The following is a 25,084-nucleotide window of genomic DNA, read 5'->3' on the forward strand; positions in this document are numbered from 1 at the left end:
CTAAAATGCAGGTAGGGACGTCTGTAAAAGGAATAGTAAAAAAGTAAAAAATAAACAAAGGGCCATTTTTTGACATTCTATTTATAATGCTTTTTGAATAAACAAAGTAAATGAAAATTATTACTTAAAGATAATATTTGAATGAGGTAACATATTGTAATGCAGTGAAATAATATCATCCACTAGAGTTTTTTGTGTGACGGTTGCTTAATAAGCAGCTTTGCACTCAGAAGAGGAAACAGAGAAGTGATCATTTCAGACAGTGCAAGAAGGAAGTGCTCAGTAGGAGTGTCACAAGGAGGGATAAGATCTACAATCAGATGAACTGTGACAAGCAAACTTGGTCATCAAAATATTCTTAGGTCACTTGAAATTCCTGTGCAGTGTGTGGTGTTAAGCGTGTCCAGGCACAGGGAGCCTGGGTTGCTCTGGCCTGCTCAGGATGGCCCCCTGGCAGAAAACGTGCACAGAGCGATACGGAGTAGGTAAGTTCGTTCTGGCTTTCTAAAAACTTGTCTTTTCTCAGCAATGCTCTCGACAGGAAGGATGTAGCAGGTTCAAAAAGATGATGATAGAAGTAATGGCAAATCTGCTACTATTGTTACCACATCAAATGCAAGCATACATGCTGTTTTATGTACATGGTCACTTGCAATAAATATCCAGATACAGTATATATCAACGATATCGACAATAATTATATTTAAAACATTTTTAAATATGAAAGAATCAAAAAGGGAGCTGACAAAGAATAGGAGAGAAAAGTAGCTTTCAATTGGTAAAGCAAAATGAGGATGTGTGTAGGATGGTAGTTGGTTCTTCTTTTTTACTATATATTTTTTGCTTTTATTTCTGCAAACCTACATCAGTTAAGAACTACAGGATATGAGTACTGACACACCGCTGATATTTCAACATCTGAATATAAATTATAACCACGTTTAATGAATAGAATTACGTTTTTGTGCATGCATGCTTTTAAATTCATGTATATATTTGTGACTGATTTACCTCAGATATGATATAAAAAAAGCCAAGATACTAAGCAGTACTCTAGCACTGATCTCCACGTTCTCTTATTTGTCTGGCAGAATAAGGCTGGCTTTACAAGGTTTCATCTAGATCTGTAAACTTCCTATCCTCACGCTTGGCCACAGTAATAGCTATGAGCTTTACCATATTATATGAACAGACATGAGATCTACTTTCCTCCTTGAAATTATTAAATTGGAATTAATTTACTAAAGAACATAAATACGATCAGAATACATCATTATGGTTCATTTCCATGGTGGGTCCTAATGCATGCACAGATACAGGAAAAATGTTCCAATCAAGCTTATTGTGCACCATTTTTCAATGAATATGGAAAGGGCTACTTTGATTCCTCAAATTGAATCCTACATCACCAGAGGATATAAAAGTAGTAGTAGCCACATAGCATCTTCTTTTACAGACTGCCTAATGTTTAGTTTGGACCGTATAGTGACAGGATCACTTTCAGTGGCAGCTGGTGACATTTTTTTTTTTTGGAGGGGGCAGCAAGCAGTATAAAACGCTTCCCCCCCGGCCGGTCGGTAGCACTTACCCCATTACCGGCGGCTTCCCCTGCTTGGCGGCAGTGGCCTCTCATTCTCCTGCTCCCCACGGAAATGACGGTGCCTTCTGTTTCCTCCTTCCTCCTCGGTGGCCAATTGGGAGTCTTCTCTTTTCGTCCAATCGGAAAACGGATCTCACACCTGCTTCTAATTGGCCGGATTGAGGATCAGTGTTTCAATAGCGAATATTTATGCATTGTTGAAAAAACCTGGGTGGGCTTGGGCCGCATCCTCTGTGACCCGAGCCCACCCTATTTTGAAGCCTATTAGAGCCTCTGGCTCTAATCAGGTGCTTCAAAAAACCCTGCTGCTGTAATTCATGTGCCCAGTGCCCTGAAAAAGGGCTGGATGCATGAATAGGGGGTGGGCGCGGCTGCCATGGATAGATTCATGCTATGCGTGAATCTATCCATTGCATATAGGGGGGTGGCCCAGAGAGAGGGGGCGGCGCCCAGGTGCCCCTAATGGACAGGCCGCTGATCACTTGGACACGGGCCATGCATAGTTGGTTTAAATCTATTCCAATATGGTATGCTAATCTAAAAATGCTAAAACCCAAAAACATTACAGAAAATCACATTATTATTTTAGATACACTGTGGCGTAGCTGGCAAAGCTGGTGTGCTTTCATACCATGGAGAGTACATTTCATAGTAAACACTCTTGTTAGTAAATTTTGCATATATATTATTTGTAAACTGAGCACATGTCATGTACTAGACTGTGGAGTCCAAGATGACAAGGGAGGCCTCCTGCGAAAATCCTATCCAATCACCCCTGGTATTGGAGACAGGGACTGTTAGGGCAACGGAAGGGCACAGGTGCCAGGAAGCTGGGGCAGTGAACTTGGAAGCCCAGGGATCCACCAAATGAAAATATGGAGTCAGGCCACAGCAGCAGCCAGGCAGATAGGTGCAGGATCGCAAACAGTTTCCAGGTCAGGGACAGGCAGGAGTTGGCAATATACAAGCAGCGAGTTACACTGTCAGGAAGCAGAGTTGTGGTCAAAAGCCCAGACCAGGAGGGTCAGTAGCAAGATCATCAGTATTTCAGGAATACAGGACATAGGGATCAGAGCTTAAGATGATCAAACAATGATGCTAGGCAGACCTCAGGTTTCAATAGGCCGCCAGGCACTAGGATGCATTCTTGTGCATTTTCATTCTTGCAAGTCTTGTTAAACTCTTACACTTATGAATATGTGCATGTCCCTTGTATGTGTATGAAAATAAGAATCACAAACAAACAAAAGATTTCCCAGCACACTTACCAGCCAGCCTGCAAAACATCCGTGCCCATGTCAAGGGACCTCTGTATATACTGCGGTCCTACCTCTAAATTTCCAGAGCCACCATAGTAGGAGCACATATAAGAATGAATAGATTAAGGGTAGGTATTCCTGGAGGGAGCCCATCCCTTCTTAAAGTCACAGGGATGCACGTGATGCCTAGCAAGAGCACAATAGCAGCAAAGGCACCTAGTGTCTCCCTGCACCTAATTCATCCAACTGTACAGAAAAGTGGCATCCACCTCAGCCTATAACTGGCCTTTGCAGCAAGGTGCATTTGGAAGGGCAATGCATATCAGAAGCAAACAAAAGAACACTTACCAGCCAGCGTGACAACCAACCAAATTGGCCCTGTCTAACAGTTTACGTTTCCAAACAAAACCCTCTGTTTTGACGTAAACTGTTAGACAGACAGGGCTAATTTGGTTGCTTTGCAGGTTGGCTGGTAAGTGTGCTGGAAAAATCGCTTGTTTGTGATATATAATGCCCTCCCATGTGCATCTTGCTGCAAAGACCAGTTATAGGTTGGGGTGGTTGCTGCTTATTTGTACAGTTGCATGATAAAAAGCATGTCCAGCGTGAGGTTCCTGAAGAGCAAATACTGTGCTAATATAATTTCCTTTTTTATGCATTTTTGATGCACTGGAATACATGCATAGTTTAGTACACCTGGCCCAGTAAAAGTAACAGAAATTACAATTCATTGACTGTACTGTTGAATAGCATAATCATTGCACTATACTAGAAGAAAAAGGAAAATTTCTCGAATCAACACCACTGCACTTTATAGTATTTTAAAAAGTTGTTACGGACTTCATGCAAAAAGAGCAACAAACCCTGAAGAAACTTGGACTAGATACCTCTTTAGCGACTATTGATATTTCATGTGTCATTTTCCAATGAGTGCAAGATGAGAACTTATTTATTGGTGGACTGCCTAAAGACAATAGCTCCATATTTCTTCAGGTTGCCTTGCTCCAGTTCCTACACTTCAGCCCTGTATAGTGTGTGCTCACTGCTCAGTCAGTCTGAACAATAAATACAGCTTCAATTCTGTTAGCAGATGGTGTTATCATTATCATGGTTATCACAGACTGATACGAACAGCAGTTAAACAGTTTTTCTTTTTTTTTCCTAGGGAGAGGTTATGATGAACAATGTTATTCTGCTATATTTATAATAAAGGCCCAATAAACAAAGAGTTTGTGAACATTGCTATTTTGTCACTATATACTACTGTTCCTGTATGGGCAATGATGTACCTAACTACCTACATATAACACCTGCAGTGGATGCTCATACCTCGCAACTTTAGAACTTGAGAAAGAGTGACACTCCATGGAGGTAGTGACTGCATAACACGCCACAGCCGTAAGTGGGTGTGGCCAAACTGTTAACATCAGGAGGAGCATGATTAAAAAAACAAAACAAAACAAAACTAAAAAAATAAAAAAACAGGGCTTCCTTGTACCTATAAAATATGCTTTGATTTTCTTTGCCACAAGCAAGAGTCTCATAGACACATATAAACCTCTGCGGAATTATATATAAAAAAAAAAATAAACAAAAAAACCCTACTATTACATATGGTTTGGCTTACACAGAATATACACAGAGAGATAAAACTTTGTCTGAGCCTACCAGAAAAAAACTTTATTAAAATAGTCAGGGACTGCTGTTAGGACAATTAACAGTTTGGTGAGAAGTAATGTACAATATAATGTATAAAGGGCAGGAGTCTGGAAGGCAGAGTGCAGGGGTCAGCGATGTGCAATGAGTGCAGGAGTCAGGATTATATACATTTCAGTTGTGCAGAGTGCTGCAGTTAGAGTCGGTTTAAGAATACAGTACATAAGAGTGCAGGGCCCAGGGTGTGTAATGCAATGTGTTCAAGGAAATAAAATAAGAAAAAAATACCGGCGCTCAAATTGCGTTATCTAATGGTGTGCTGCAATCAAATAAGCCCCTCCTTTAGGGGGAAAAATGTAACAAATTGTGGATTGCGCAAACTACCCAAACAAATATAAATAATGAATATATAAAATATATGAATATCTACTAGTACGGACTGTACACTATGATGGTTCTATATGTTTCCTTATGAGTTTTAATAACCAGTGGATTGCTGACTGGAGAATAACCAGGTGTAAGGAGTGGTTATCCATTAAATGAACCAAAGGCAAGCTTCCATTTATTTCTGGTGAGTGGCCATTTCACGAGGTGGTGGTGGCACGAAGGGTGAATTGTGGTGTGGAGCTACGCACATGAACATAGGAAGATTTAACCATTTATAAATGAACTTTTGTCTTTACCCTGAATTGTGATAGGGGAATTGTATCCCACTTCACACACATATATCTTGGAATTGAGGTTATACACAGACTGAAATTACTGTGGGGTTTTTTGTATTTCTTGAGATTGATTTGGAGCACTTAATAGCATGTAATTTAGTTAAATAACACAGGTGGTATTATCATTTTGCACGTGATTTATGTTTAATTAATTGTAGTACTGAGCACAGTCCGTACTAGTAGATATTCATATATTTTATATATTCATTATTTATATTTGTTTGGGTAGTTTGCACAATCCACAATTTGTTACAATGCATTTAAGGAACCTGGAGTATGTAAAGCACAGGAGTAGCCATAGCCAAATTTAGGAGTACATGACACTCAGAGAGCAGGGTCCAGAAGTACACAATATACAGAATGCAGGTGACAGGAGTGTCTAATGCATAATAGAAGTCAGGAGTACAAAACAAAAAGATGCATAGTGTAAGGGTCATGAGAGTGCAACATCCCCCCTGTATGCAGAAATCTCACACACTTTACCATTTCAGCAAAGACCCCCACTCCCTCCAAACAAATTCCAGTACTAATCTGTGCGCTCTCCTGTTTGAGAACAAATATGTTTTCTCCCCCAGAACAAATCTTCCCCCTTCCCCAGCACAAATCCTCCTTCACTTCCCCCAAATCCCCCCTCCCAGTACAGTTCCCCTCTTCTTCAATCCTAGCACCAAATCCCTCTCCTCAAATTCTCTTTCCCCCTAATCTGCCCTCACAGGATAAATCTTTTTCCCCCCCAATCACCGTCTCTTAGCATAAATCCTCTTCCATCCATACATTTTTTGTGTGTTTTGTGTACGTGCAAATAATTGCATGATTGTGCCTGTATTGTTGGTCAATCGTGGACCAGTGATAAAGTGCTCCCTTGGTGGTAAAATGTTCCCTTATGTTGGTGGACATTAGTGATTCCCCCCTTTACTTTGGTATTAAATGGGGATGCTAATATTATTGTCAGTGGTTGCTTACCCAAGAGAGGAAAGGCTTTACTTACTCCACACTGCTGGTATTTGGTGACTTTGACAATGAAACAATGTAGGTATCAGGAGATCAATCTGCCCAGGACTGCCAGCTGCTGGTGGCATTACCATTCAACATAGACATTAAAACCCTGTCTTTGTTTTTTTTAATGTTTAGTTATGATTTAAAGTGTCTGAAAAGGTTCAGCCCCCCTCCGTAGGCAAAATTAAAGTGATACTAGTCCCTTACATAAGCCCACTGAAGTTACTCCTATAAAGTAAAATAAAGTAAATCCTCCTATATAAGCTGTACATACTTTTCTGCAGCTATCTCTTCTCCAGAGACATTCAAAGTACACAGGTCAAAGGGTGTTTCTCAGCCTAAGGAGGCAATGGGTAGAGAATTAACATCATATACAGCACAGACCTGAGTGTAATCTGGGACCTGAGTGGAAGGAATTGACACACCCTCCTCTACACAGTCCAATGCAAACAAGAGGTCCATGCTGCTCACAGGTCAGCTGGCTCCAACTGTATGATCTCCTCACTGCAGGGTGTTCGCCCAGTCGCAGCTGAAGCAATAATGAAAGAAAAAGCCCAATGCACACTATCAGATTTTCTGCTGATTTTTTCCTTCAGATTTACCAAAACCATATAATATGAGGTCAAACCTTAGAAGTTTAAATTTATATGCAACCAGGCAGGCCCTTGCACTACATGGTTTTGGTAAATCTGAAGGAAAAAAAAAAATCTGCAGAAAATCTGATAGTGTGTATGGGGCTAAAGTCTGGATGGCTGCACACCAAACAGAGATCCAAATGCCTTTATTCACATAAAACCTTGATGAACATCAGGAGTACTACATGTACAAGCATGGGAGACACGGCTTACATGTTTCGCACATAGTTACATAGTAGGTGAGGTTGAAAAAAGACACAAGTCCATCAAGTCCAACCTATGTGTGTGATTATATATCAGTATTACCTTGTATATACCTGTATGTTGTGGTCATTCAGGTGCTTAGCTAATAGTTTCCTGAAACTATTGATGCCCCCCACTGAGTCCACCGCCTGTGGAAGGGAATTCCACATCCTAGCCGTTCTTACAGTAAAAAACCCTCTACGTAGTTTAAGGTTAAATCTCTTTTCTTCTAATTTTAATAAATGGCCATGAGCTTTGTTAAACTCCCTTCCGTGAAAGAGTTTTATCCCTATTGTGGGGTCACCAGTACGGTATTTGTAAATTGAAATCATATCCCCTCTCAAGTGTCTCTTCTCCAGAGAGAATAAGTTCAGTGCTCACAGCCTTTTTGCATAACTAATGTCCTCCAGTCCCTTTATTAGCTTTGTTGCCCTTCTTTGTACTCGCTCCATTTCCAGTACATCCTTCCTGAAGACTGATGCCCAGAACTGGATAGCATACTCTAGGTGCGGCCGGACCAGAGTCTTGTAGAGCGGGAGAATTATCTTTTCATCTCTGGAATGAATCCCCTTTTTAATGGATGCCAATATTTTGTTTGCTTTGTTAGCAGCTGAACCTATAATCTACTAGGGCCCCGGGTCCTTTTCCATCCTAGATTCCTCCAGAGATTCTTCCCCCAGTGTATAGATTGCATTCATATTTTTGTCACCCAAATGCATTATTTTACATTTTTCTACATAGAAGCTCATTTGCCATGTAGTTGCCCACCCCATTAATTTGTTCAGATCTTTTTGCAAGGTATTCACAAACTGCGTAGAAGTTATTGCCCTGCTTTGCTTAGTATCGTCCCCAAATACAGAGATTGAACTGTTTGCCCCATCCTCTAGGTCATTTATGAACAAATTAAATAGGATTGGTCCCAGCACAGAACCCTGGGGGATCCCACTACCCTCCCCTGATCATTCCAAGTACTCCCCATTTATCACTAAACTCCGAACTCGCCCTTGAAGCCAGTTTTCAATCTGTGTACTCACCCTATGGTCCATGCCAATGGAACCTTATTTTGTACAGTAAACGTTTATGGGGGACTGTGTCAAATGCTTTTGCAAAATCCAGATACAACATGTCTATGGGCCTTCCTTTATCTAGATGGCACCTCACCTCCTCATAGAAGGTTAATAGATTGGTTTGGCAAGATCGATTCTTCATGAATCCATGCTGATTACTGCTAATGATACAGTTCTTGTTACTAAAATCTTGTATATAGTCTTGTATATAGTCTTGTATCATCTCCTCCAAGAGTTTACATGTTAGGCTAACTGGTCTGTAATTCCCAGGGATGTGTTTTGGGCCCCTTTTAAATATTGGTGCTACATTGGCTTTTCTCCAATCAGCTGGTACCATTCCAGTCAGTAGACTGTCAGTAAAAATTAGGAACAATACTTACTTGACTGAGTTCCCTAAGTACTCTCGGGTGCAAGCCATCTGGTCCCGGTGACTAATGTCAAGTTTCCCAAGTCTAATTTAAATTCTGTCCTCCATGGAGGTGCTTCCTTTGTGTCATGAGGATAAACACTGCAGGTTTGGTAACTGAAGCCCCCCGATTCCCCCGTGAAGACTGAGGAGAAGAATAAATTCAATACCTTCACCATCTCCCCATCCTTTGTAACCAGACGTCCTTCCTCATTCTTTATGGGGCCGATGTGGTCTGTCCTCCCTTTTTCACGGTTTACATACTTAAAGAATTACTTGGGAATTTTTTTGCTCTCATCCACTATGTGTCTTTCAAGTTCTATCTATCAGGCCATCTTTATTGCACCCTTACATTTTTTGTTGCATTTTTTATAAAATCGGAATGCTGAGGATGATCCCTCAACCTTGTATTTTTTGAAGGCCTTCTCCTTTGCTTTTATGTGCATTTTTACATTGGAGTTGAGCCATCCTGGACTTTTGTTCGCTCTTTTAAATTTATCACCCAATGGGATACATTGCCTAATGCCCTTATTTAATATGCTTTTAAAGCAAACCCATCTCTCCTCCGTGCTCTTTTTTCCTAAGATTTTATCCCAATTTATGCCTTCTAGCAAGGTTCGTAGTTTAGGGAAGATGGCTCTTTTGAAATTCAGTGTCTTTGTATTCCCTTTAAGTTTCTTATTTCTGTGATTTATACTGAAGCCAATTGACTTGTGATCGTTGTTACCTAAATTGCCCCGTATTTCCATATCCGTGATCAGGTCTGTATTGTTGGTAATCAGTAGATCCAGTAACGCTTTATTTCTAGTTGGTGCGTCTACCATCTGACCCATAAAATTGTCCTGCAAGACATTTTGGAACTGGCAAGCCTTAGATGAATGCGTGGTTCCCTCCGTCCAGTCTATGTCTGAATAATTAAAATCCCCCATTAAGATAACACTTCTCATCCTTGCTGCTAATCCAATTTGTGATCTGTCTCTCCTTCCTCCCTCAGGTTAGGGGGCCTATAGCATACTCCCCTTAACTTCATCCCTTTGGAGCTCCCTTAGTGATGTCATCTCTCACATTCACTTGTAGATTTTTCTTGATATATAGGCATACCCGTCCACCTTTTTTACCCTCTCTATCCTTGTGATAAAGGGTATACCCTGGAATGGTTGCCAGCCAATCATGAGAGCTGTTGAACCAGGTCTCTGAAATTCCCACAAAATCCAAATCCTCCTCGTACAACAGTATCTCTAGTTCACCCATCTTGTCCTCCAGGCTCCTGGCATTGTTGGACATGCCGCGTAGTTTAGACCAGTCGCATGTTATCCTCTTATTGGGTGTTCCAAGATCGCAACTAGGACTTGCTACTATACTTAACTTGGGTTTATGTGCTTTGGTCAACCCATCACTAATGCCCCAAATACTGCCCTATGGAATAGGTTCCACACTGTATATCTCTACCTCTGGACCCTCCCCCCATCGCCTAGTTTAAAAACCTCTAACTTTTTGGCCATCTTCATTCCCAGCTGATCTGCACCCTCCTCATTTAGGTGCAGTCCATCCCTTCTATAGTACTGGTTATTGATTGAGAAGTCGGCCCAGTTCTCCAGGAACTCAAACCCCTCCTTACTACACCAGCTCTTCAGTCACTTGTTTATTCCCTAATCTCCCTTGCCTTTCTGGTGTGGCTTGATGTACCGGTAGTATTCCTGAGAATACTACCTTGGAGGTCCCTTTCCTCGTTCTTTAGGACACTCCATCTGCCGCTGACTTTGTCATTGGTGCCAATGTGCACCATGACAGCCAGGTCTTCCCCAGCCCCCCCAGTAATCTGTCCACAAGATCTGTGATGTGCTGAACCCGAGCACCCGATAGTCAACATACATTTCGGCACTTCAGGTCTTTGTTACAGATTGGCCTCTCTGTCCTTCTCAGAAATGAGTCCCCTACCATCAGCATCTATCTTTCCTTTGCTCCCCATCCCCCCCCCCCCCCCACTCTCACTGGAGGAGTTCTTCCCCTGGTAGCTAGGAGAGTCCCTCAGCTCCAGCGGTGCTGGATCTGAGGAACTCTGACTGGTTTCACCCCCTGACTGGTTACACCAATGTCACTCAATGGAGTGTATTTATTGGGATGCTCCAGCCCTGGATCGGCCTCCCTTGCACTTCCCCCTCTACCCTTCCTGACTGTCACCCATCTACTTTTTCCTAGTGTCTGCACCTTTGTCTCCACCCGCTCTCTGTGCTGGCCCCTGCCGGCACCTGCCGCGTACATTCCTGGCTCTCCTTTAATATATAGGGGTGAACCACAAAAGAGAGACACTAAGTTCTCAAAAAGTGTTGCCAACATCCCAAATATTAATTGTAGAAAAGACCCTAAAGAGGGACAACAGTACCCCCCGGTACAGTGGGACTTTTAAGGCGAATGGACAAAAAAACTATATACACATATTTGTAACATTACTGCAAACCCGGTCCTCAGTTTAGCAGTGATTAGGATATTTGGCAGTACCAAAAGCAAAACTCTGTTACTGGATGACAGTGGGGTTCTGTGCAGGAGCAGTTGATTGTTATAGAAGAACCTCTTGCAGTTTGTGGCCTGTGATTCATACACAAAGAAGACAAACTGGCAGAATCAACAAGAATTTTACACTTTTAGTAAATCATTTTAAAATATTTTTTGCACATTAGTTGGGTTTTAACCACATTCCAACCAGCCGCTGCAGCTGGACTGCAGTAGAATGGCACAGCTGGGCGAAACGGCATTATGTAACATCGCTTCACCCTGTGGCCGATGCCAGTGTCCGGCAGTCGCAATCACTGACGGGCTCCCGCGATCGCCGCTGTCACATGGAGAACCGGGATCTGTGTGTGTAAACACACAGATTCTGGTGCTCTGAGGGGAGAACAGACAGATCATCTGTTAATGCAGAGTATGAACAGCGATCTGTCATCTCCCCTAGACACTCCCCTCCCTCCTATAGTTAGAACACGTACTAGGGAACACATTAACGCCTTGATCGCTCCCTAGTGTTAACCCCTTTTTTTAAATTTTTACAGTAATCAATGCATTTTTATAGCATTGATCGCTGTATTAATGGCAATGGTTCCAAAAATGTGTCAAAATTGTCCGTTGTGTCCACCATAATGTTGCGGTCCCGAAAAAATAAATAAATAAATCACAGATCGCCACCATTACTAGTAAGAAAAAAAATGAATAATACAATTATCCCCTATTTTGTAGACGCTATAACTTTTGCGTAAACCAATCAATATAAGCTTATTGCAATTTTTTTTACCAAAAATATGTTGAAGAATATATATTGGCCTAAACTGAGGAAAAAAATAGTTTTAAATATTTTTGGCGGATATTTATTATAGCAAAAAGTAAAAAATAATGCACGTTTTTTTTTAATTTACGCTATTTTTTTGTTTAGAGCACAAAAAATAAAAACTGCAGAGGTGATCAAATACCACCAAAAGAAAGCTCTGTTTGTGGGAAAAAAAAGTGCGTCAATTTTGTTTGAGTGCAACGTCGCATGACCGCGTAATTGTCAGTTAAAGCTACTCAGTGCCGAATTGTAAAAAGTGCTCTGGTCAGGAAGGGGGTAAAATCTTCTGAGGCTGAAACGGTTAATCACATTGCTAAAATGATTGTACATGTTTACACATACAATTTTTTTAGGCACACCTTTCAGATATGTTGCATATTGTTTTATTCTTCTCTTTCAAATGACTTACCTTTTTTTTTTTTTTTTTTAGCTTATTTTGGGTTACCTACTTATACGGAGTTCCGTATACTTTTTTTTTTTTTTTTAAATACTAGGCATTTACTTGTTTTATTTGCAAACAGATTTTTTGTCCTTTTTGTTGATTACTACTTGCTCTAAGGCTTTTCTCCTCTGTATGCAGTTACTCTACCTCACTGTCACTTCCTCTACATGGCAGAATGTGTGAATGATGCCTGTATACAAATCATACTACATCCTGTGCAAATGACTTGGGATCTGTTTAATGATAGTTCATATGCTCAACTTAACATTTTAGTACTGGAAACAAGCTGCAAATAGTACAGTGGACACATTGTTGGTTTAATCTAGCACATTAAACGCAGCACGGCCTCATTCTGCTGGTTGTATAGAGTCACAGTAAGTTTACCAACATTAACACAGAGTGGGAAAACTGTAAATATTATGCCAGCAATGGGCCCTAAAAACTTCTAGAGGGCTTAAAGAAGATGTCATCTACTTTTTAGGAGCACAGCTGGAGGCAGGCATAAAGAATCTGATGTCATCTGACGGCTTTCACACAATAAAAGAGCAGCCAGCTTTATCAAACAAAAGTACAGCCAGCGTTACTGACATCTATAGGAAACACCTTACAAACTGTGCCATGAAGTTTGACTATACAATTATGCTTTTTGCCTGTTCTACCATATACATACTAGAGTGGGGGAGGGGGGTAACGTTAGGTCAGGGGGATGCAAAAAGATAAATGTACTTTCCTTAAAATAGTTATCGTTATATAATATAAGAATGTTTCTTGAAGTACTTATGATGGAAATGTTTTGTGAAAACACTAACATATTTTGTCTTGTGGGACTTGATTGCTGGATTCATCAATATTCTCTTCTCCTCAGCGTGATCCTTCCCCAAAAACCCAAAAAATCTAAACAAAACAAAAAAAAACACAGACTGTGTGGTATGAAAATGGTTAAAGCAGCCTGTTATTTACTTAGAATAAAAAAAAATGAACTACATATAAATAACCGTAATCAAAATAAATTGTAGCCAATAAATAACCAGAAAACTGTTGAAATTTAGGAGGGAGTCTTTCATGTCTGCTAGTCTAACTTGACTTGCGTTTCACTAACCTCCAAACCTGTTCCCAGCCACACCCCTCCATGTAAACATTGACCATTTCTGCCTTCTCAAAACCACTCTCAAAACCACTAGTATAGACAACTGATATTAAAAAGAGGAAGCACCATACTACCCAATAAACTTCACCTTTTGTAAATATCCACAGACCCACAAAGACCCTCTAACCACCCAAGTTGGCATGACATAGCTCACGTTAATCTGACCCCTGTTAACATACCATGTCTAAAATAGGAGAGATGGGACAACTGCCTCCAATTCCTGCACACCTCCAGAATGATCTCCCAGCAATCCCCACAGCTACTTCCCATGTGGTTCCTCAATATCAATTGACCACGACTATTCAGGTAAGACTTCACTCACATCTAAAGCCTCGCTCTTCCTCCCCTTTTTCCCTTAGGGCTTTCAGGATGGATCAGAGTGATTCTAATTGGTCACATGCTAGCATGTGACAACCAATCAGAAATCACTTTAATCCCAGAAGTCCTAAGGAGAGAAAGGGAAGAAGAATGGGGCTTTCAAATCCCTGGACCGCTGAATCGGCTAAGTGGGCAGTGACAGCTAATCACCCATGGGAGTAAGGGCAGCGGGGATAGAAGGGTGTACTTTGTTATCTCACTTTTTCATTTTTTTGTGAGAAAGTGTACTTATACTGTAAATTAGCTGCTGAAAGGGCTAAAATATCACTTTAACACTCTATTTCAACCAAAAATTGAAATGTCAGTTTTGGGCAAATGATGGAAAACCCAACTTACCTAAATAAATCTGCTTTTAAACATATTATTTTATTCTAAATGTTACTATTTTTTCACCAAAAAGTAGTAAGATCAAAACGAATAGCCCATTAACCCTTTCTTTGCTTTAGCCGTTTCTGGGTATTTTAGTCACACATGTTTAAAAAATAGTTTTTGGGCTGAATATTATTTAAAACTCCTAAACATTTTATACTTTCTCAAAGCCTGTATAATAAGTTCAGGTTTTTTTGTGTCACACAATATTTGCCCAACAGTTTATCCAGTGCAAATTTTCAGTAAACAGATACACTAGAGTTTATTTTGGGGCACACAAATGCAATATATTACCCAGTTGTTGGTAAAATATTAAAGATTGCACAGAGCAAATAGATACCTAATATGTCAAGCTGCAAAATTATGTGCACCCAAATTGACAACCAACTTTGGTACCCATATTTTCCATAGGTGATGTGTTAAAGCGGGAGTAAACCCAGTTTAAAAAAACACTTATGCCGCGTACACACGATCAAACAATCCGGTGGAAAAGTCCGGCAAACTCAAGTCCGCCGGACAATCCGCCCGTGTGTAGCCTCCGGCGGACTTTTTTTACCCAAAAGTACGGCGGACTTAGAAAGTATTTTTTGCACTCCAATCTTCCCGCCGGACTCGCATTTCGGCGGACAATCCAGCCGTGTGTGTGCCAGTCCGCCGTACTTTTGAAATGAACAGACTTTTCCCGCCCGGAGAAAAGTCCGCTCATTTTGAGTGCGTCTCCAGGTAGCCGGGGCCAGCGAAGGAGGTGTCGCTGGCCCCGTCACCTGGTATGGACTTAAAGGGGAACCCCAACGCCGACAAAAATCGGCGTGGGGGTCCCCCCCAGGTCCACATCAGACCCTTGTCTGAGCACACTACCCGGCCGGCCAGGAAAGGGGGGGACGAGCAAGCGCCCCCCCCTCCTGAGCCATACCAGGCCGCGTGCCCTCAACATGGGGGGGTGCCTTGGGGAAGGGAGGGGCGCGTGCCCCCCCACCCCAAAGCACCTTGTCCCCATGTTGATGAGGACAAGGGCCTCTTCCCAACAACCCTGGCCGTTGGTTGTTGGGGTCTGCGGGCGGAGGGCTTATCGGAATCCGGGAGCCCCCTTTAATAAGGGGGCCCCCAGATACCGGCCCCCCACCCTATGTGAATGAGTATGGGGTACAATGTACCCCTACCCATTCACCTGTAAAAAAAAGTAAAAAAAAAAAACACAACACACAAGGGTTAAAATAATTTATTGCACAGCTCCGGGGGTCTTCCGTCTTCGGGGGTCTTCTCGCCGGACTCCTCCGCTATCTTCTGCTAGCTTTTTTCCTAGCGGAGGAGCCTGGCTTTCTTCTTGTCCCCCTCTTCGGTTCTTCTTGCCGGGCCACCGCGCCTTCTTCTAGCTCTTTTGCAGGCGGTGGCCCAGTCTTCTGTCGCCGCTTTCGCCGTCTTCTGTTCTTCTCTTCAGATGTTGGCTCGTCGCATCCTCCGCTCACCATGGCACGGACGCGATGCGACTTATATAGGGACATCGCCGGATGATGTCCCCGCCTATTATGATGTCACAGTCCCAGAGGATGCTAGCAGAAGATAGCGGAGGAGTCCGGTGAGAAGACCCCCGAAGACGGAAGATCCCCGGAGCTGTGCAAAAAACTATTTTAACCCTTGTGCGTTGTGTTTTTTTTTTTTTACAGGTGAATGGGCAGGGGTACGATTGTACCCCATACTCATTCACATATGGTGGGGGGCCGGTATCCATGGGCCCCCTTATTAAAGGGGGCTCCCGGATTCCGATAAGCTGCCCCGCCCGCAGACGCCGACAACCAATGGCCAGGGTTGTCAGGAAGAGGCCCTTGTCCTCATCAACATGGGGACAAGGTGCTTTGGGGTGGGGGGGCCGCGCGCCCCCCCTTCCCCAAGGCACCCACCATGTTGAGGGCACGTGGCCTGGTACGGCTCAGGAGGGGGGGGGGGCGCTCGCTCGCCCCCCCTTTCCTGGCTGGCCGGGTAGCGTGCTCGGACAAGGGTCTGATGTGGACCTGGGGGGGACCCCCACGCCGATTTTTTTCGGCGTTACGGTTCCCCTTTAAGTCCATACCAGGTGACGGGGCCAGCAACGCCTCCTTCGCTGGCCCCGTCTACCTGGAGACACACTCAAAATGAGCGGACTTTCCTCCGCGTGTGTGGGCGAGTCCGTTCATTTCAAAAGTACGGCGGATAGTCCGGCGGACTTAGTACGCCGTATTAGTCTGCTGAAAAAGTGCCGTGTGTGGGCAAGTAGCCCGTTCGGAAAGTCCGGCGGATAGTCCGGCGGGAAGTCCGCCGAACTAAGTCCGCCGGATAGTCGGCTAGGTGTGTACGCGGCATTACATTCCCGGCATGCCGGAAATGCTAACTTTCACATTGGTTGTGCTCTCAACCAAACTTTCAAACCATCCAATGGCTGGTTTCATAACTGATCACATGTGTAGCATTATGGCAGTTGAAGAATCATTAGAGGCCAAGATGGCAGCTTCCTTGACTGAAAACGATAGAAGGGTTTACTTCCACTTTAAAAGCCCTGACAGGAAATTACTTTAGAGTTAATATTGGTCCTAAAATTATAGAATTATTGCCTCTTTAACTTGGGCGCTGTCCAGCAGCCAAAACAGGTGGTTGAAGCTCATTCTTTAACATTTTTAACACCACAGCTGCCTGTCAAGCCCAGTCATGGCCACCATGCACTGTGCTTCCACAAAAAAAAAAAAAACAAGGCATGTCATGGTCAACACTCAGCAGGCGATACCGCCTGCCACTGCAACATGTAGAGATAGGTGGTCCCACGTTGCAACTGCGTCCAATGGAGGAAAAATTTGTTTACATACAAGAAATTTTAAATATCCCTGTGCCTAGAGTTCCTCTTTAAAGTTAGCTAGCTACAAACCAGAAAAATACAGTTAATATTAGGTTTGGCAGTGGTTAAATCATACTTCCTTTTTTGATCACATGATTTTATTTTGTATAACTGACTCACTAATTATGTAACAAAACGTTCTTTATTTTCGGACTCGAACTGAAGGCTATCCATACTGTTCTTTTTAATAGTATTAAGATTGACCATGTAAGAAAACAACCCTGGCATTTATATATATCTGTTTGTATAATTATGTATAAAGAAATTATAGCCATTACTTTGTCCATTATGTTACATTAGGTTATGTTTCAGCCACGTTGCACTTATATTTGCTAATGATATTACATTCTATAGTGTGATGTTATGTAAAATCATTTTTTTCATAGTCTAGTCTATTTTTAAAAGAATGTAATATCCATTTGTCTTTAAAATAGAATATCTGTTTCCTAAAATAAATCTGTGCTTTGCCCGTGCAGGGTAAAGCAGCATGTTCATTTTATTACCCCCATGGGGGGTGGCGTGGTGGTGTTGTACTTGGGGGGGTGGCAGTGGCAGTGGTGTACAGTACTTGGGGGCGTGGCAGCGGGGTACTTGGGTGGTGGCAGCGGTGGTATACTTGAGGGGGTGGCAGCAGTGGGACTTGGGGGGTGGCAGCGGTGGTGTACTTGGGGGGGAGGTGGCAGGCAGCGGTGGTACTTGGGGGGTGGCAGCAGTGGCGGTGCCATCCTCTCCCACCACCAGCTCTGCCTCTTACTGATCCCTTCCCCCACCATCACTGATCTTATCCCTACTGTATCCCCCCATCACCTCTGTTGTAGAAGTGATGGTGGGTGGGTAGGGATGGGATCAGTAAGAAGCAGAGGTGGTGGAGGACTTGGGATGGATCGATTGCACTGCAATTTGAATCATCAGACAGTCACTTATTTGAATGCCTCCAGGGATGCCTTTCCCTGGAGCCATTTCCCTCCCCTTCACTTGATTGGTGTCAGCTGGTCAGCTGACTTAATTTTTCAGTGTCCGCCTCCCTACATTCTCTCTCTCTGGATAGGCAAGGTGGAATGGGGTGGTCCAGACAGTCTCTCTGAATCTCAGCCTCTTCTCAGCTCAGTGGGCGAAAGCCCCTCTCCCCGCGGTGGAACGAACGGCCTCGGCAGGCCTCCCGGGCGGTAAATGTAATTGCGGTAACGCTGCCCAAGTAATGGGAACTGAGTTACCATGAGGGAAAGAGTAATCAGTTAGATTACTAATTACCCTCTAAAGTAACTGCGTTAAGTAACTCCGTTTATTTTAACTGAGTTACTTACATCACTGTATATATATATATATATATATATATATATATATATATATATATATATATATATATATACAGTATCTCACAAAATGAGTACACCCCTCACATTTTTGTAAATATTTTATCATATCTTTTCATGTGACAACACTGAAGAAATTACACTTTTCTACAATGTAAAGTAGTGAGTAGTGAGCTTGTATAACAGTGTAAATTTGCTATCCCCTCAAAAGAACTCAACACAGCCATTAATGTCTTAACCGCTGGTAACAAAAGTAAGTACACCCCTAAGGAAAAATGTCCAAATTGGGCCCAATTAACCATTTTCCTTCCCCGGTGTCATGTGACTCGTTAGTGTTACAAGGTCTCATGTGTGAATTGGGAGCAGGTGTGTTAAATTTGATGTTATCACTCTCACTCTCTCATACTGGTCACTGGAAGTTCAACATGGCACCTCATGGCAAAGAACTCTCTGAGAATCTGAAAAAAAGCATTGCTGCAGAGATTGAAGAGGTGGGGGATCAGTCTGTCAGTATTCAGACCATATGCCACACACAGCATCAAATTGGTCTGCACGGCTGTCGTCCCAGAAGGAAGTCTCTTCTAAAGATAATGCGCAAGAAAGCCCGCAAACAGTTTGCTGGAGACAAGCAGACTAAAGGCATGGATTATTGGAACCGTGTCCTGTGGTCTGATGAGACAACAATAAGCTTATTTGGTTCAGATGGTGTCAAGCCTGTGTGGCAGCAACCAGATGAGGAGTACAAAGACAAGTGTGTCCTGCCTACAGTCAAGCATGGTGGTGGGAGTGTCATGCTCTGGGGCTACATGAGTTCTGCCGCCACTGGGGAGCTACAGTTCATTGAGGGAACCATGAATGCCAACATGTACTGTGACATAATGAAGCGGAGCATAATCCCCTCACTTTGGAAACTGGGCCGCAGGGTAGTATTCCATCATGACAACGACCCCAAACACACCTCCAAGACGACCACTGCCTTGCTAAAGAAGCTGAGGGTAAAGGTGATGGACTGGCCAAGCATGTCTCTGGACCTAAACCCTATTGAGCATCTGTGGGGCATCCTCAAATGGAAGGTGGAGGAGAACAAGGTCTCTAACATCCACCAGCTCCGTAAAGTCGTTGTGGAGGAGGGGAAGAGGACTCCAATGGCAACCTGTGAAGCTCTGGGAAACTTCATGCCCAAGAGGGTTAAGGCAGTGCTAGAAAATAATGGTGGCCACACAAAATATTGACACTTTGGGCCCAATTTGGACATTTCCACTTAAGGGTGTACTTACTTTTGTTGCCAGCAGTTTAGACATTAATGGATGTGTGTTGAAATATTTTGAGGAAACAGCAAATTGACACTGTTATACAAGCTGTACACTCACTACTTTACATTGTAGCAAAGTGTAATTTCTTTAGTGTTGTCACATGAAAAGATATATCGTATTTATCAGCGTATAACGCGCATTTTCCCCCCCCTTAAAATAGGGGGAAAATCGTGTTTGCATGTTATACGCCGATATAGGCTGCCGACGAGGGGAAGGAGGGGACGAGCTCTGCCGAAATAGAGCCGGATCTCCTGTTACTCGGCTCGCAATCACGCTCAATCCAGTCCCCTGGACATCTCCTAGCATTGATGACACTGCATTGGACAGCCTTATGCCCATTATAGGATCCGAGCCAAGGGACGGGACTGGGTGTGACACTGAGCCAAGTACACAGGAGATCCAGCTCTATTTCGGCAGTGCTCATCCCCTCCTTCTCCTCAGTGGCAGCCTATATTTCAGCAAGGCTGCAGATGGACACTGATCAAGTTGCAGTGAGGAGCAATGCTGAAGGTGGGCACTGATTAGACTGCAGATGGGCACTGATTAGGCTGCAGATGGGCACTGATTAGACTTCAGATGGGCACTGATTAGACTGCAGATGAGAACTGATTAGGCTGCAGATGGGCACTGATTAGACTGCATATGGGCACAGATCAGGCTGCAGATGGGCACAGATCAGGCTGCACTGAAGCTGCAGATGGACACTAATCAGGCTGCATTAATGCTCACTGACCATTATTTTGCTTCAAAGTGGTTTATTTATTTTTTTAAAGTTTTTTTTCCTGAAACTTCCCTCTTAAATTGGGGTGCGTGTTATATGCCGATAAATAGAGTAATAAAATATATATTTTTTGGTTTTATTTATTGCTTTTTAACATAACATATATATATACTGTCCGCCCAAGGGTATGACTTTCTTTACTTCACTGCTATGGGCTCTAGCCCCAGATCATTTGTAGACCTAGCAATGCCCATGGTAGTCAAATTTCTAACTCTCCTCTTCCATTATGTGACAGTCCTGTGTCAATTACCAAGCACCAGCACTGTTACATGGGTTAGTCACATGCTCCCCAATTCCTGGACATAACTTACATTTCTATTGTTCTTGGCAGCTGAATGGAGCGGTAGTAGAGAGAAAGAATGGTTAGAATTTACTGCTCATGGCTTTAAAGGATATTTAAGCTCAAAAACAAAAATGTTGCAGCTACCACTCTTTTTATGTGGTGGCTGCATTTGTTTTCTATTTAAAGTCTAATTTTATTTTCTGCCACTATCAGCTACTTTCTATGAACTACAAAAAACACCTTCCTATTTAATAGATATGAAGGGTGGAGGAGAGGTTGGTAGTAAATATCAGGAGAGCAGCCTAGTTACAACCATGGCTAACTTCATAGATATAGTGCAGTGGATAAACATAGCCATCCTAGGACAGGAAGTATGTTATTCACTATTACAAGTGAAGATAAAGGTCTACTGACTATATAATACATTGTGCAATGTATTGCATTTTTGTTTTTGGGTTTAGATACAATTTAAAGCATACCTGCCATTTTTTCTGCATGGATAAAGCACAGTTTAATTTTAAGATATAATTTCATTCCTCTTAGGGCTCATTTTACACTAGCTTTGGTTTCTGAAGAGCGATCCGTTTTCAGATTGCTCTTCAAAGAGCATTTGACAGGTGGTTAGGAGGCGTTCTATACCTTCCTCACTGCCTGTTTTACCCCTTGATCCCCACAGCTGCATGTTTATGTGTCCCTTGCAATGTGTGACTGTGGGGCATGGTCACACATGTGCAAGGGGCACATATACATGCAGCTGTGGGGCGGGGAACGCCTCCAATGGCAATGATTGGCTGTCGACTTTGATAGCGTCCCAGTGGGATAGCTCAAGCATGTCCAAACCTGGCTGAGCCCATCACTACTAAGGACCATCCGTTTCAGCAAGTGAGGATATTTTGCTTTTAGCCCTTAAAGCACCCTGAAAGTTTATGCCAAACCAACACCCCTTTTTTAGTTTTGGATATATTGTGGAAGGATTTGGAAATTCTGTAATAATATTTTTTTGCTTGACATACACTTAAAGATCTGTATTCATTACACTTTTGCTAGAATTTAAAGCCATTTTGTAAAGTTTTGGATAGAGTGGGGACGTTTTGCAAACCTCTTTTTGTTTTTTTACTTCTATCCTGGGCTCTGTTAGATAGATTTAACTTTACTTCCTGTTCTGCATACAATAATTTACAAGACACAAAGTGAGGGGAACTCTGCAATGGCAACACAAACAGAAATAGAGAAGTAGCTGAAGCCTAGAAATTCTCTCAGCCTTTTACTTCTGTCTGTAACACTGTTGCAGATTTTCCATCACTTCCTATGTGGTAAAAATTTCTAATTAAAGTAGAACTATAAGCAAAACTTTTTTTTTTCATTTTGGCTAGAGTAAGGGAGGGTTATAACCCCTGTCATATTTTTTTTTTACCATCTGTTTCCCATTGGAGAGATTTACCTTCACTTCCTGTTCCATAGGCAAACAGGAAGTTAGAGGAAATCCCTGCAAATTAAGGGAATCCCTTGGGCCCACCAGGTCACCAGAACTAGTGTCCCCATTGGAATATTTCCACTCTGATACTTTTTTGGGACAACCCAAAATGTTGGACTTTTACTTTTGCTTTCAATAATAATAGTAAATAGGGCTAATAGAGTGAATCTCTCCAAAGGGGACATAGACAGCAATAAAAACCTATTAGGTGTTCTAATTTATCTCCACTCTGTCCAAAAGTAAAACAAAAACAAAACAAAAAAAATAGAAAAGTGTGCTATACCTACTGCAATTTTCTTTTCCTGGTGCCTATTTATGGCAGTAAACTTGTGACAAGCTCCGCCTTGGTTCCTCACTCAGGACCAGTGAATATTATAAAAGAAAGGATTAGTGTGCCCCCAGCATTCTCCGTAATATAGAATACCGAGGGTGGGATTGTATGCTGCCATGGATAGGCACCAGGAAAAGAATATTACAGTAAGTATGGCACAATTTTCTATTTTCCTGGCATGTTTTTCCCCAATGACAGCATTCCTGTGACAAATAACTATCTGAAACGGGTGGGATCATGCATTGAAAAAATGTATTTGAAAAGATTATTGTTTACACCATGTTAATGCTGACTTGATAGCATGCCTGCCGAATTCTACCGATAAGAGGGAGAGCTCCTGAGTCCCCTCTGTAATGTCTCATAAACATAAGCTGGGATGACCATGTTGCTGCCCCGCATATTGTTTCAATGGATACGTTTGCTCTTGCTGCTCAAGAAGCAGAAGCCGATCTGGTACAATGTGCCCTGATTGAAGAAGGGGGTTCCAGACCCATTGCCCTTTATGCCATCTGTATCGACTTGACTATCCATGAAGCTATTGTCCTTGAGGATGCTTCCTTTTCTTTGTTCTTAGCCCACGGGATTACAAATAATCTGGATGAATGCCTGAAGGGTGTCATGGTCTGAAGATATTACCTTAGCACGAAGGCAATATCGAGTTTGTGAAGGGTGCCTGAATCCGCATCTGAAAAAAATGTTGGCAGATCCCATGGTTCTTTAAAGGAAGAGGCGACTTTTGGGATAAATCCACATACTGTTCTATGCTCACCTCTAAAAAACAATAAAATTAGTACCCGGATCAACCAATGTTATTAATGATAATTAAACATCATTGATTATTAAATTAATCAGCAAGTTAATTCTAGACCAAGAGAGGTCAGAAAAGGTATCTCCCCTGATCTTGAAACATAACACACAAAGAGGAGGAAAAATTCCACCCAAGAAGAGCAGTGAGAACCGTTGCTAGATTATATCAAGTACATTTTATTATATCAAAAAAAGATCACTATAATAATAATACACAGCAAACCGGGATCAAAGTCACAATCCACAAACAATTAAAATGAGACAACGTTGTCTAATTAAAAAGAGGGAGATGTGCAGCTGCATACATTCTCACACACATCTTCACCATTATAGATCCACACCTATGAAAAAAGCCCCAACAGGCTATTGCAACACAGGGACATATAACTGTTAGCCAAATATTGGTGTTGTGTAAGTGTGGTTTAACCAAAGCTCAAAATGAAACATCGCAGACACATTCAATTAGTGCATTATACTCAGACATAGTTAACACATATTGTCCTTCCATGTCAGTTCCTGAATTGGCTTTAGTTAGATGAGCGGTTTTAGGCAGGCTGAATTGTCCATAGTTATAAGCATATATGCAGAGCTAGCAGATTTGGATGGGTATTGTTGTGCAACAGCACTCTTACTCAGCACATTGAATAGGAGCAAGCAGGCCAAGCATATCAAAAAGCAGAAGCACAGGTAGAGCAACAGATGTATTTCTATCTCTCCTTAGTAACACTTTGAGGTAGTCTCTCCTTCTTGCTTTCACTGTATGCTTACAGGGAATAAATCAAGCCAGAGCAAAGCAAAGGACACAGCATCAAGCAGTAATTCAAGTCTTTATATTTGCAGCGTCTAGCATAAGAGTCCCTCAGCACTGCTTACCAATCCTTACTTCTTACATCCGTTCATCCATAAGTTCTGTGAATAAGACTGACTGTCAATAAAATCCATCAAAGTGCTCTGTCACAGGCATTGGGGATCCAGATTGTTTAGGACGGCCGTCTATTCAAAAAATCCTGCGGTATAGACTGCATCTGCTGCCACCGTTCTATCCACGCCACTGCCATTAGACAACGTTGTCTCATTTTAATTGTTTGTGGATTGTGACTTTGATCCCTGTATGCTGTGTATTATTATTTTAGTGGTCTTTTTTTGATATAATAAAATTTACTAAGGTCACCTCTATCTGGGTAAAAAACAATGTAATTATGATATGCCCCCAAGGCTTCAAGTTCTGACACTCTTCTGCCGGTAGAAAAAACTGTTTCAAAGTCAGATTCTACAACAATGCTGGTTCAGAAGGGGCAAAAGGCTGGATGGATAAGGCCTCCAGAACAATAGAGAGATCCCAGGTGATAAATATTTGCTTAGTGGGTGGACATATTTTCTTAATGGCCTTGAAGAATTGGATTATTACAGAATCATCAGCCCACTTTTTGTTAGCTGCAGCAGAGATTGCTGCCACTTGCAACTGCAAGGTGCTCAATCCCAAGCCTAAGTCAAGGCCTGTCTGTAGAACGTCAAGAAGCTGGGAGGAAGAAGGCAAGTCTGGATTTAAGCTTCTGCCAGTCGCAAAAGGTTTACATTTGATTTAAATTTGTTCCAAACTTTGTCATACAAACTATTTGTTGAAGGTTTTTTCACCCCGAGCAAAGTTGAAATGACCCTATATGAACATCCTAAGGTCTA

General features: G+C 42.3%; 1 protein-coding gene across 2 annotated transcripts in view; it reads left to right on the forward strand.

Annotated features, from left to right (window-relative positions):
• The first annotated feature begins 275 nt into the window (after positions 1-275).
• DOCK2 (dedicator of cytokinesis 2) overlaps positions 276-25,084 on the forward strand; it is a 513,334-nt gene continuing 488,525 nt past the window's right edge. For both annotated transcript variants that reach the window (XM_077473501.1, XM_077473502.1), the window contains exon 1: positions 276-485. In XM_077473501.1, coding sequence (XP_077329627.1) covers positions 443-485 — 43 coding nt within the window. In that variant the 5' untranslated portion in view covers positions 276-442. The remainder of the gene's footprint in view (positions 486-25,084) is intronic.

Source organism: Lithobates pipiens, unplaced genomic scaffold, assembly GCF_037356315.1.
Source record: "Lithobates pipiens isolate NorthernLeopardFrog02 unplaced genomic scaffold, aLitPip1_a1.2 Scaffold_8, whole genome shotgun sequence".
NCBI lineage: Eukaryota > Metazoa > Chordata > Amphibia > Anura > Ranidae > Lithobates > Lithobates pipiens.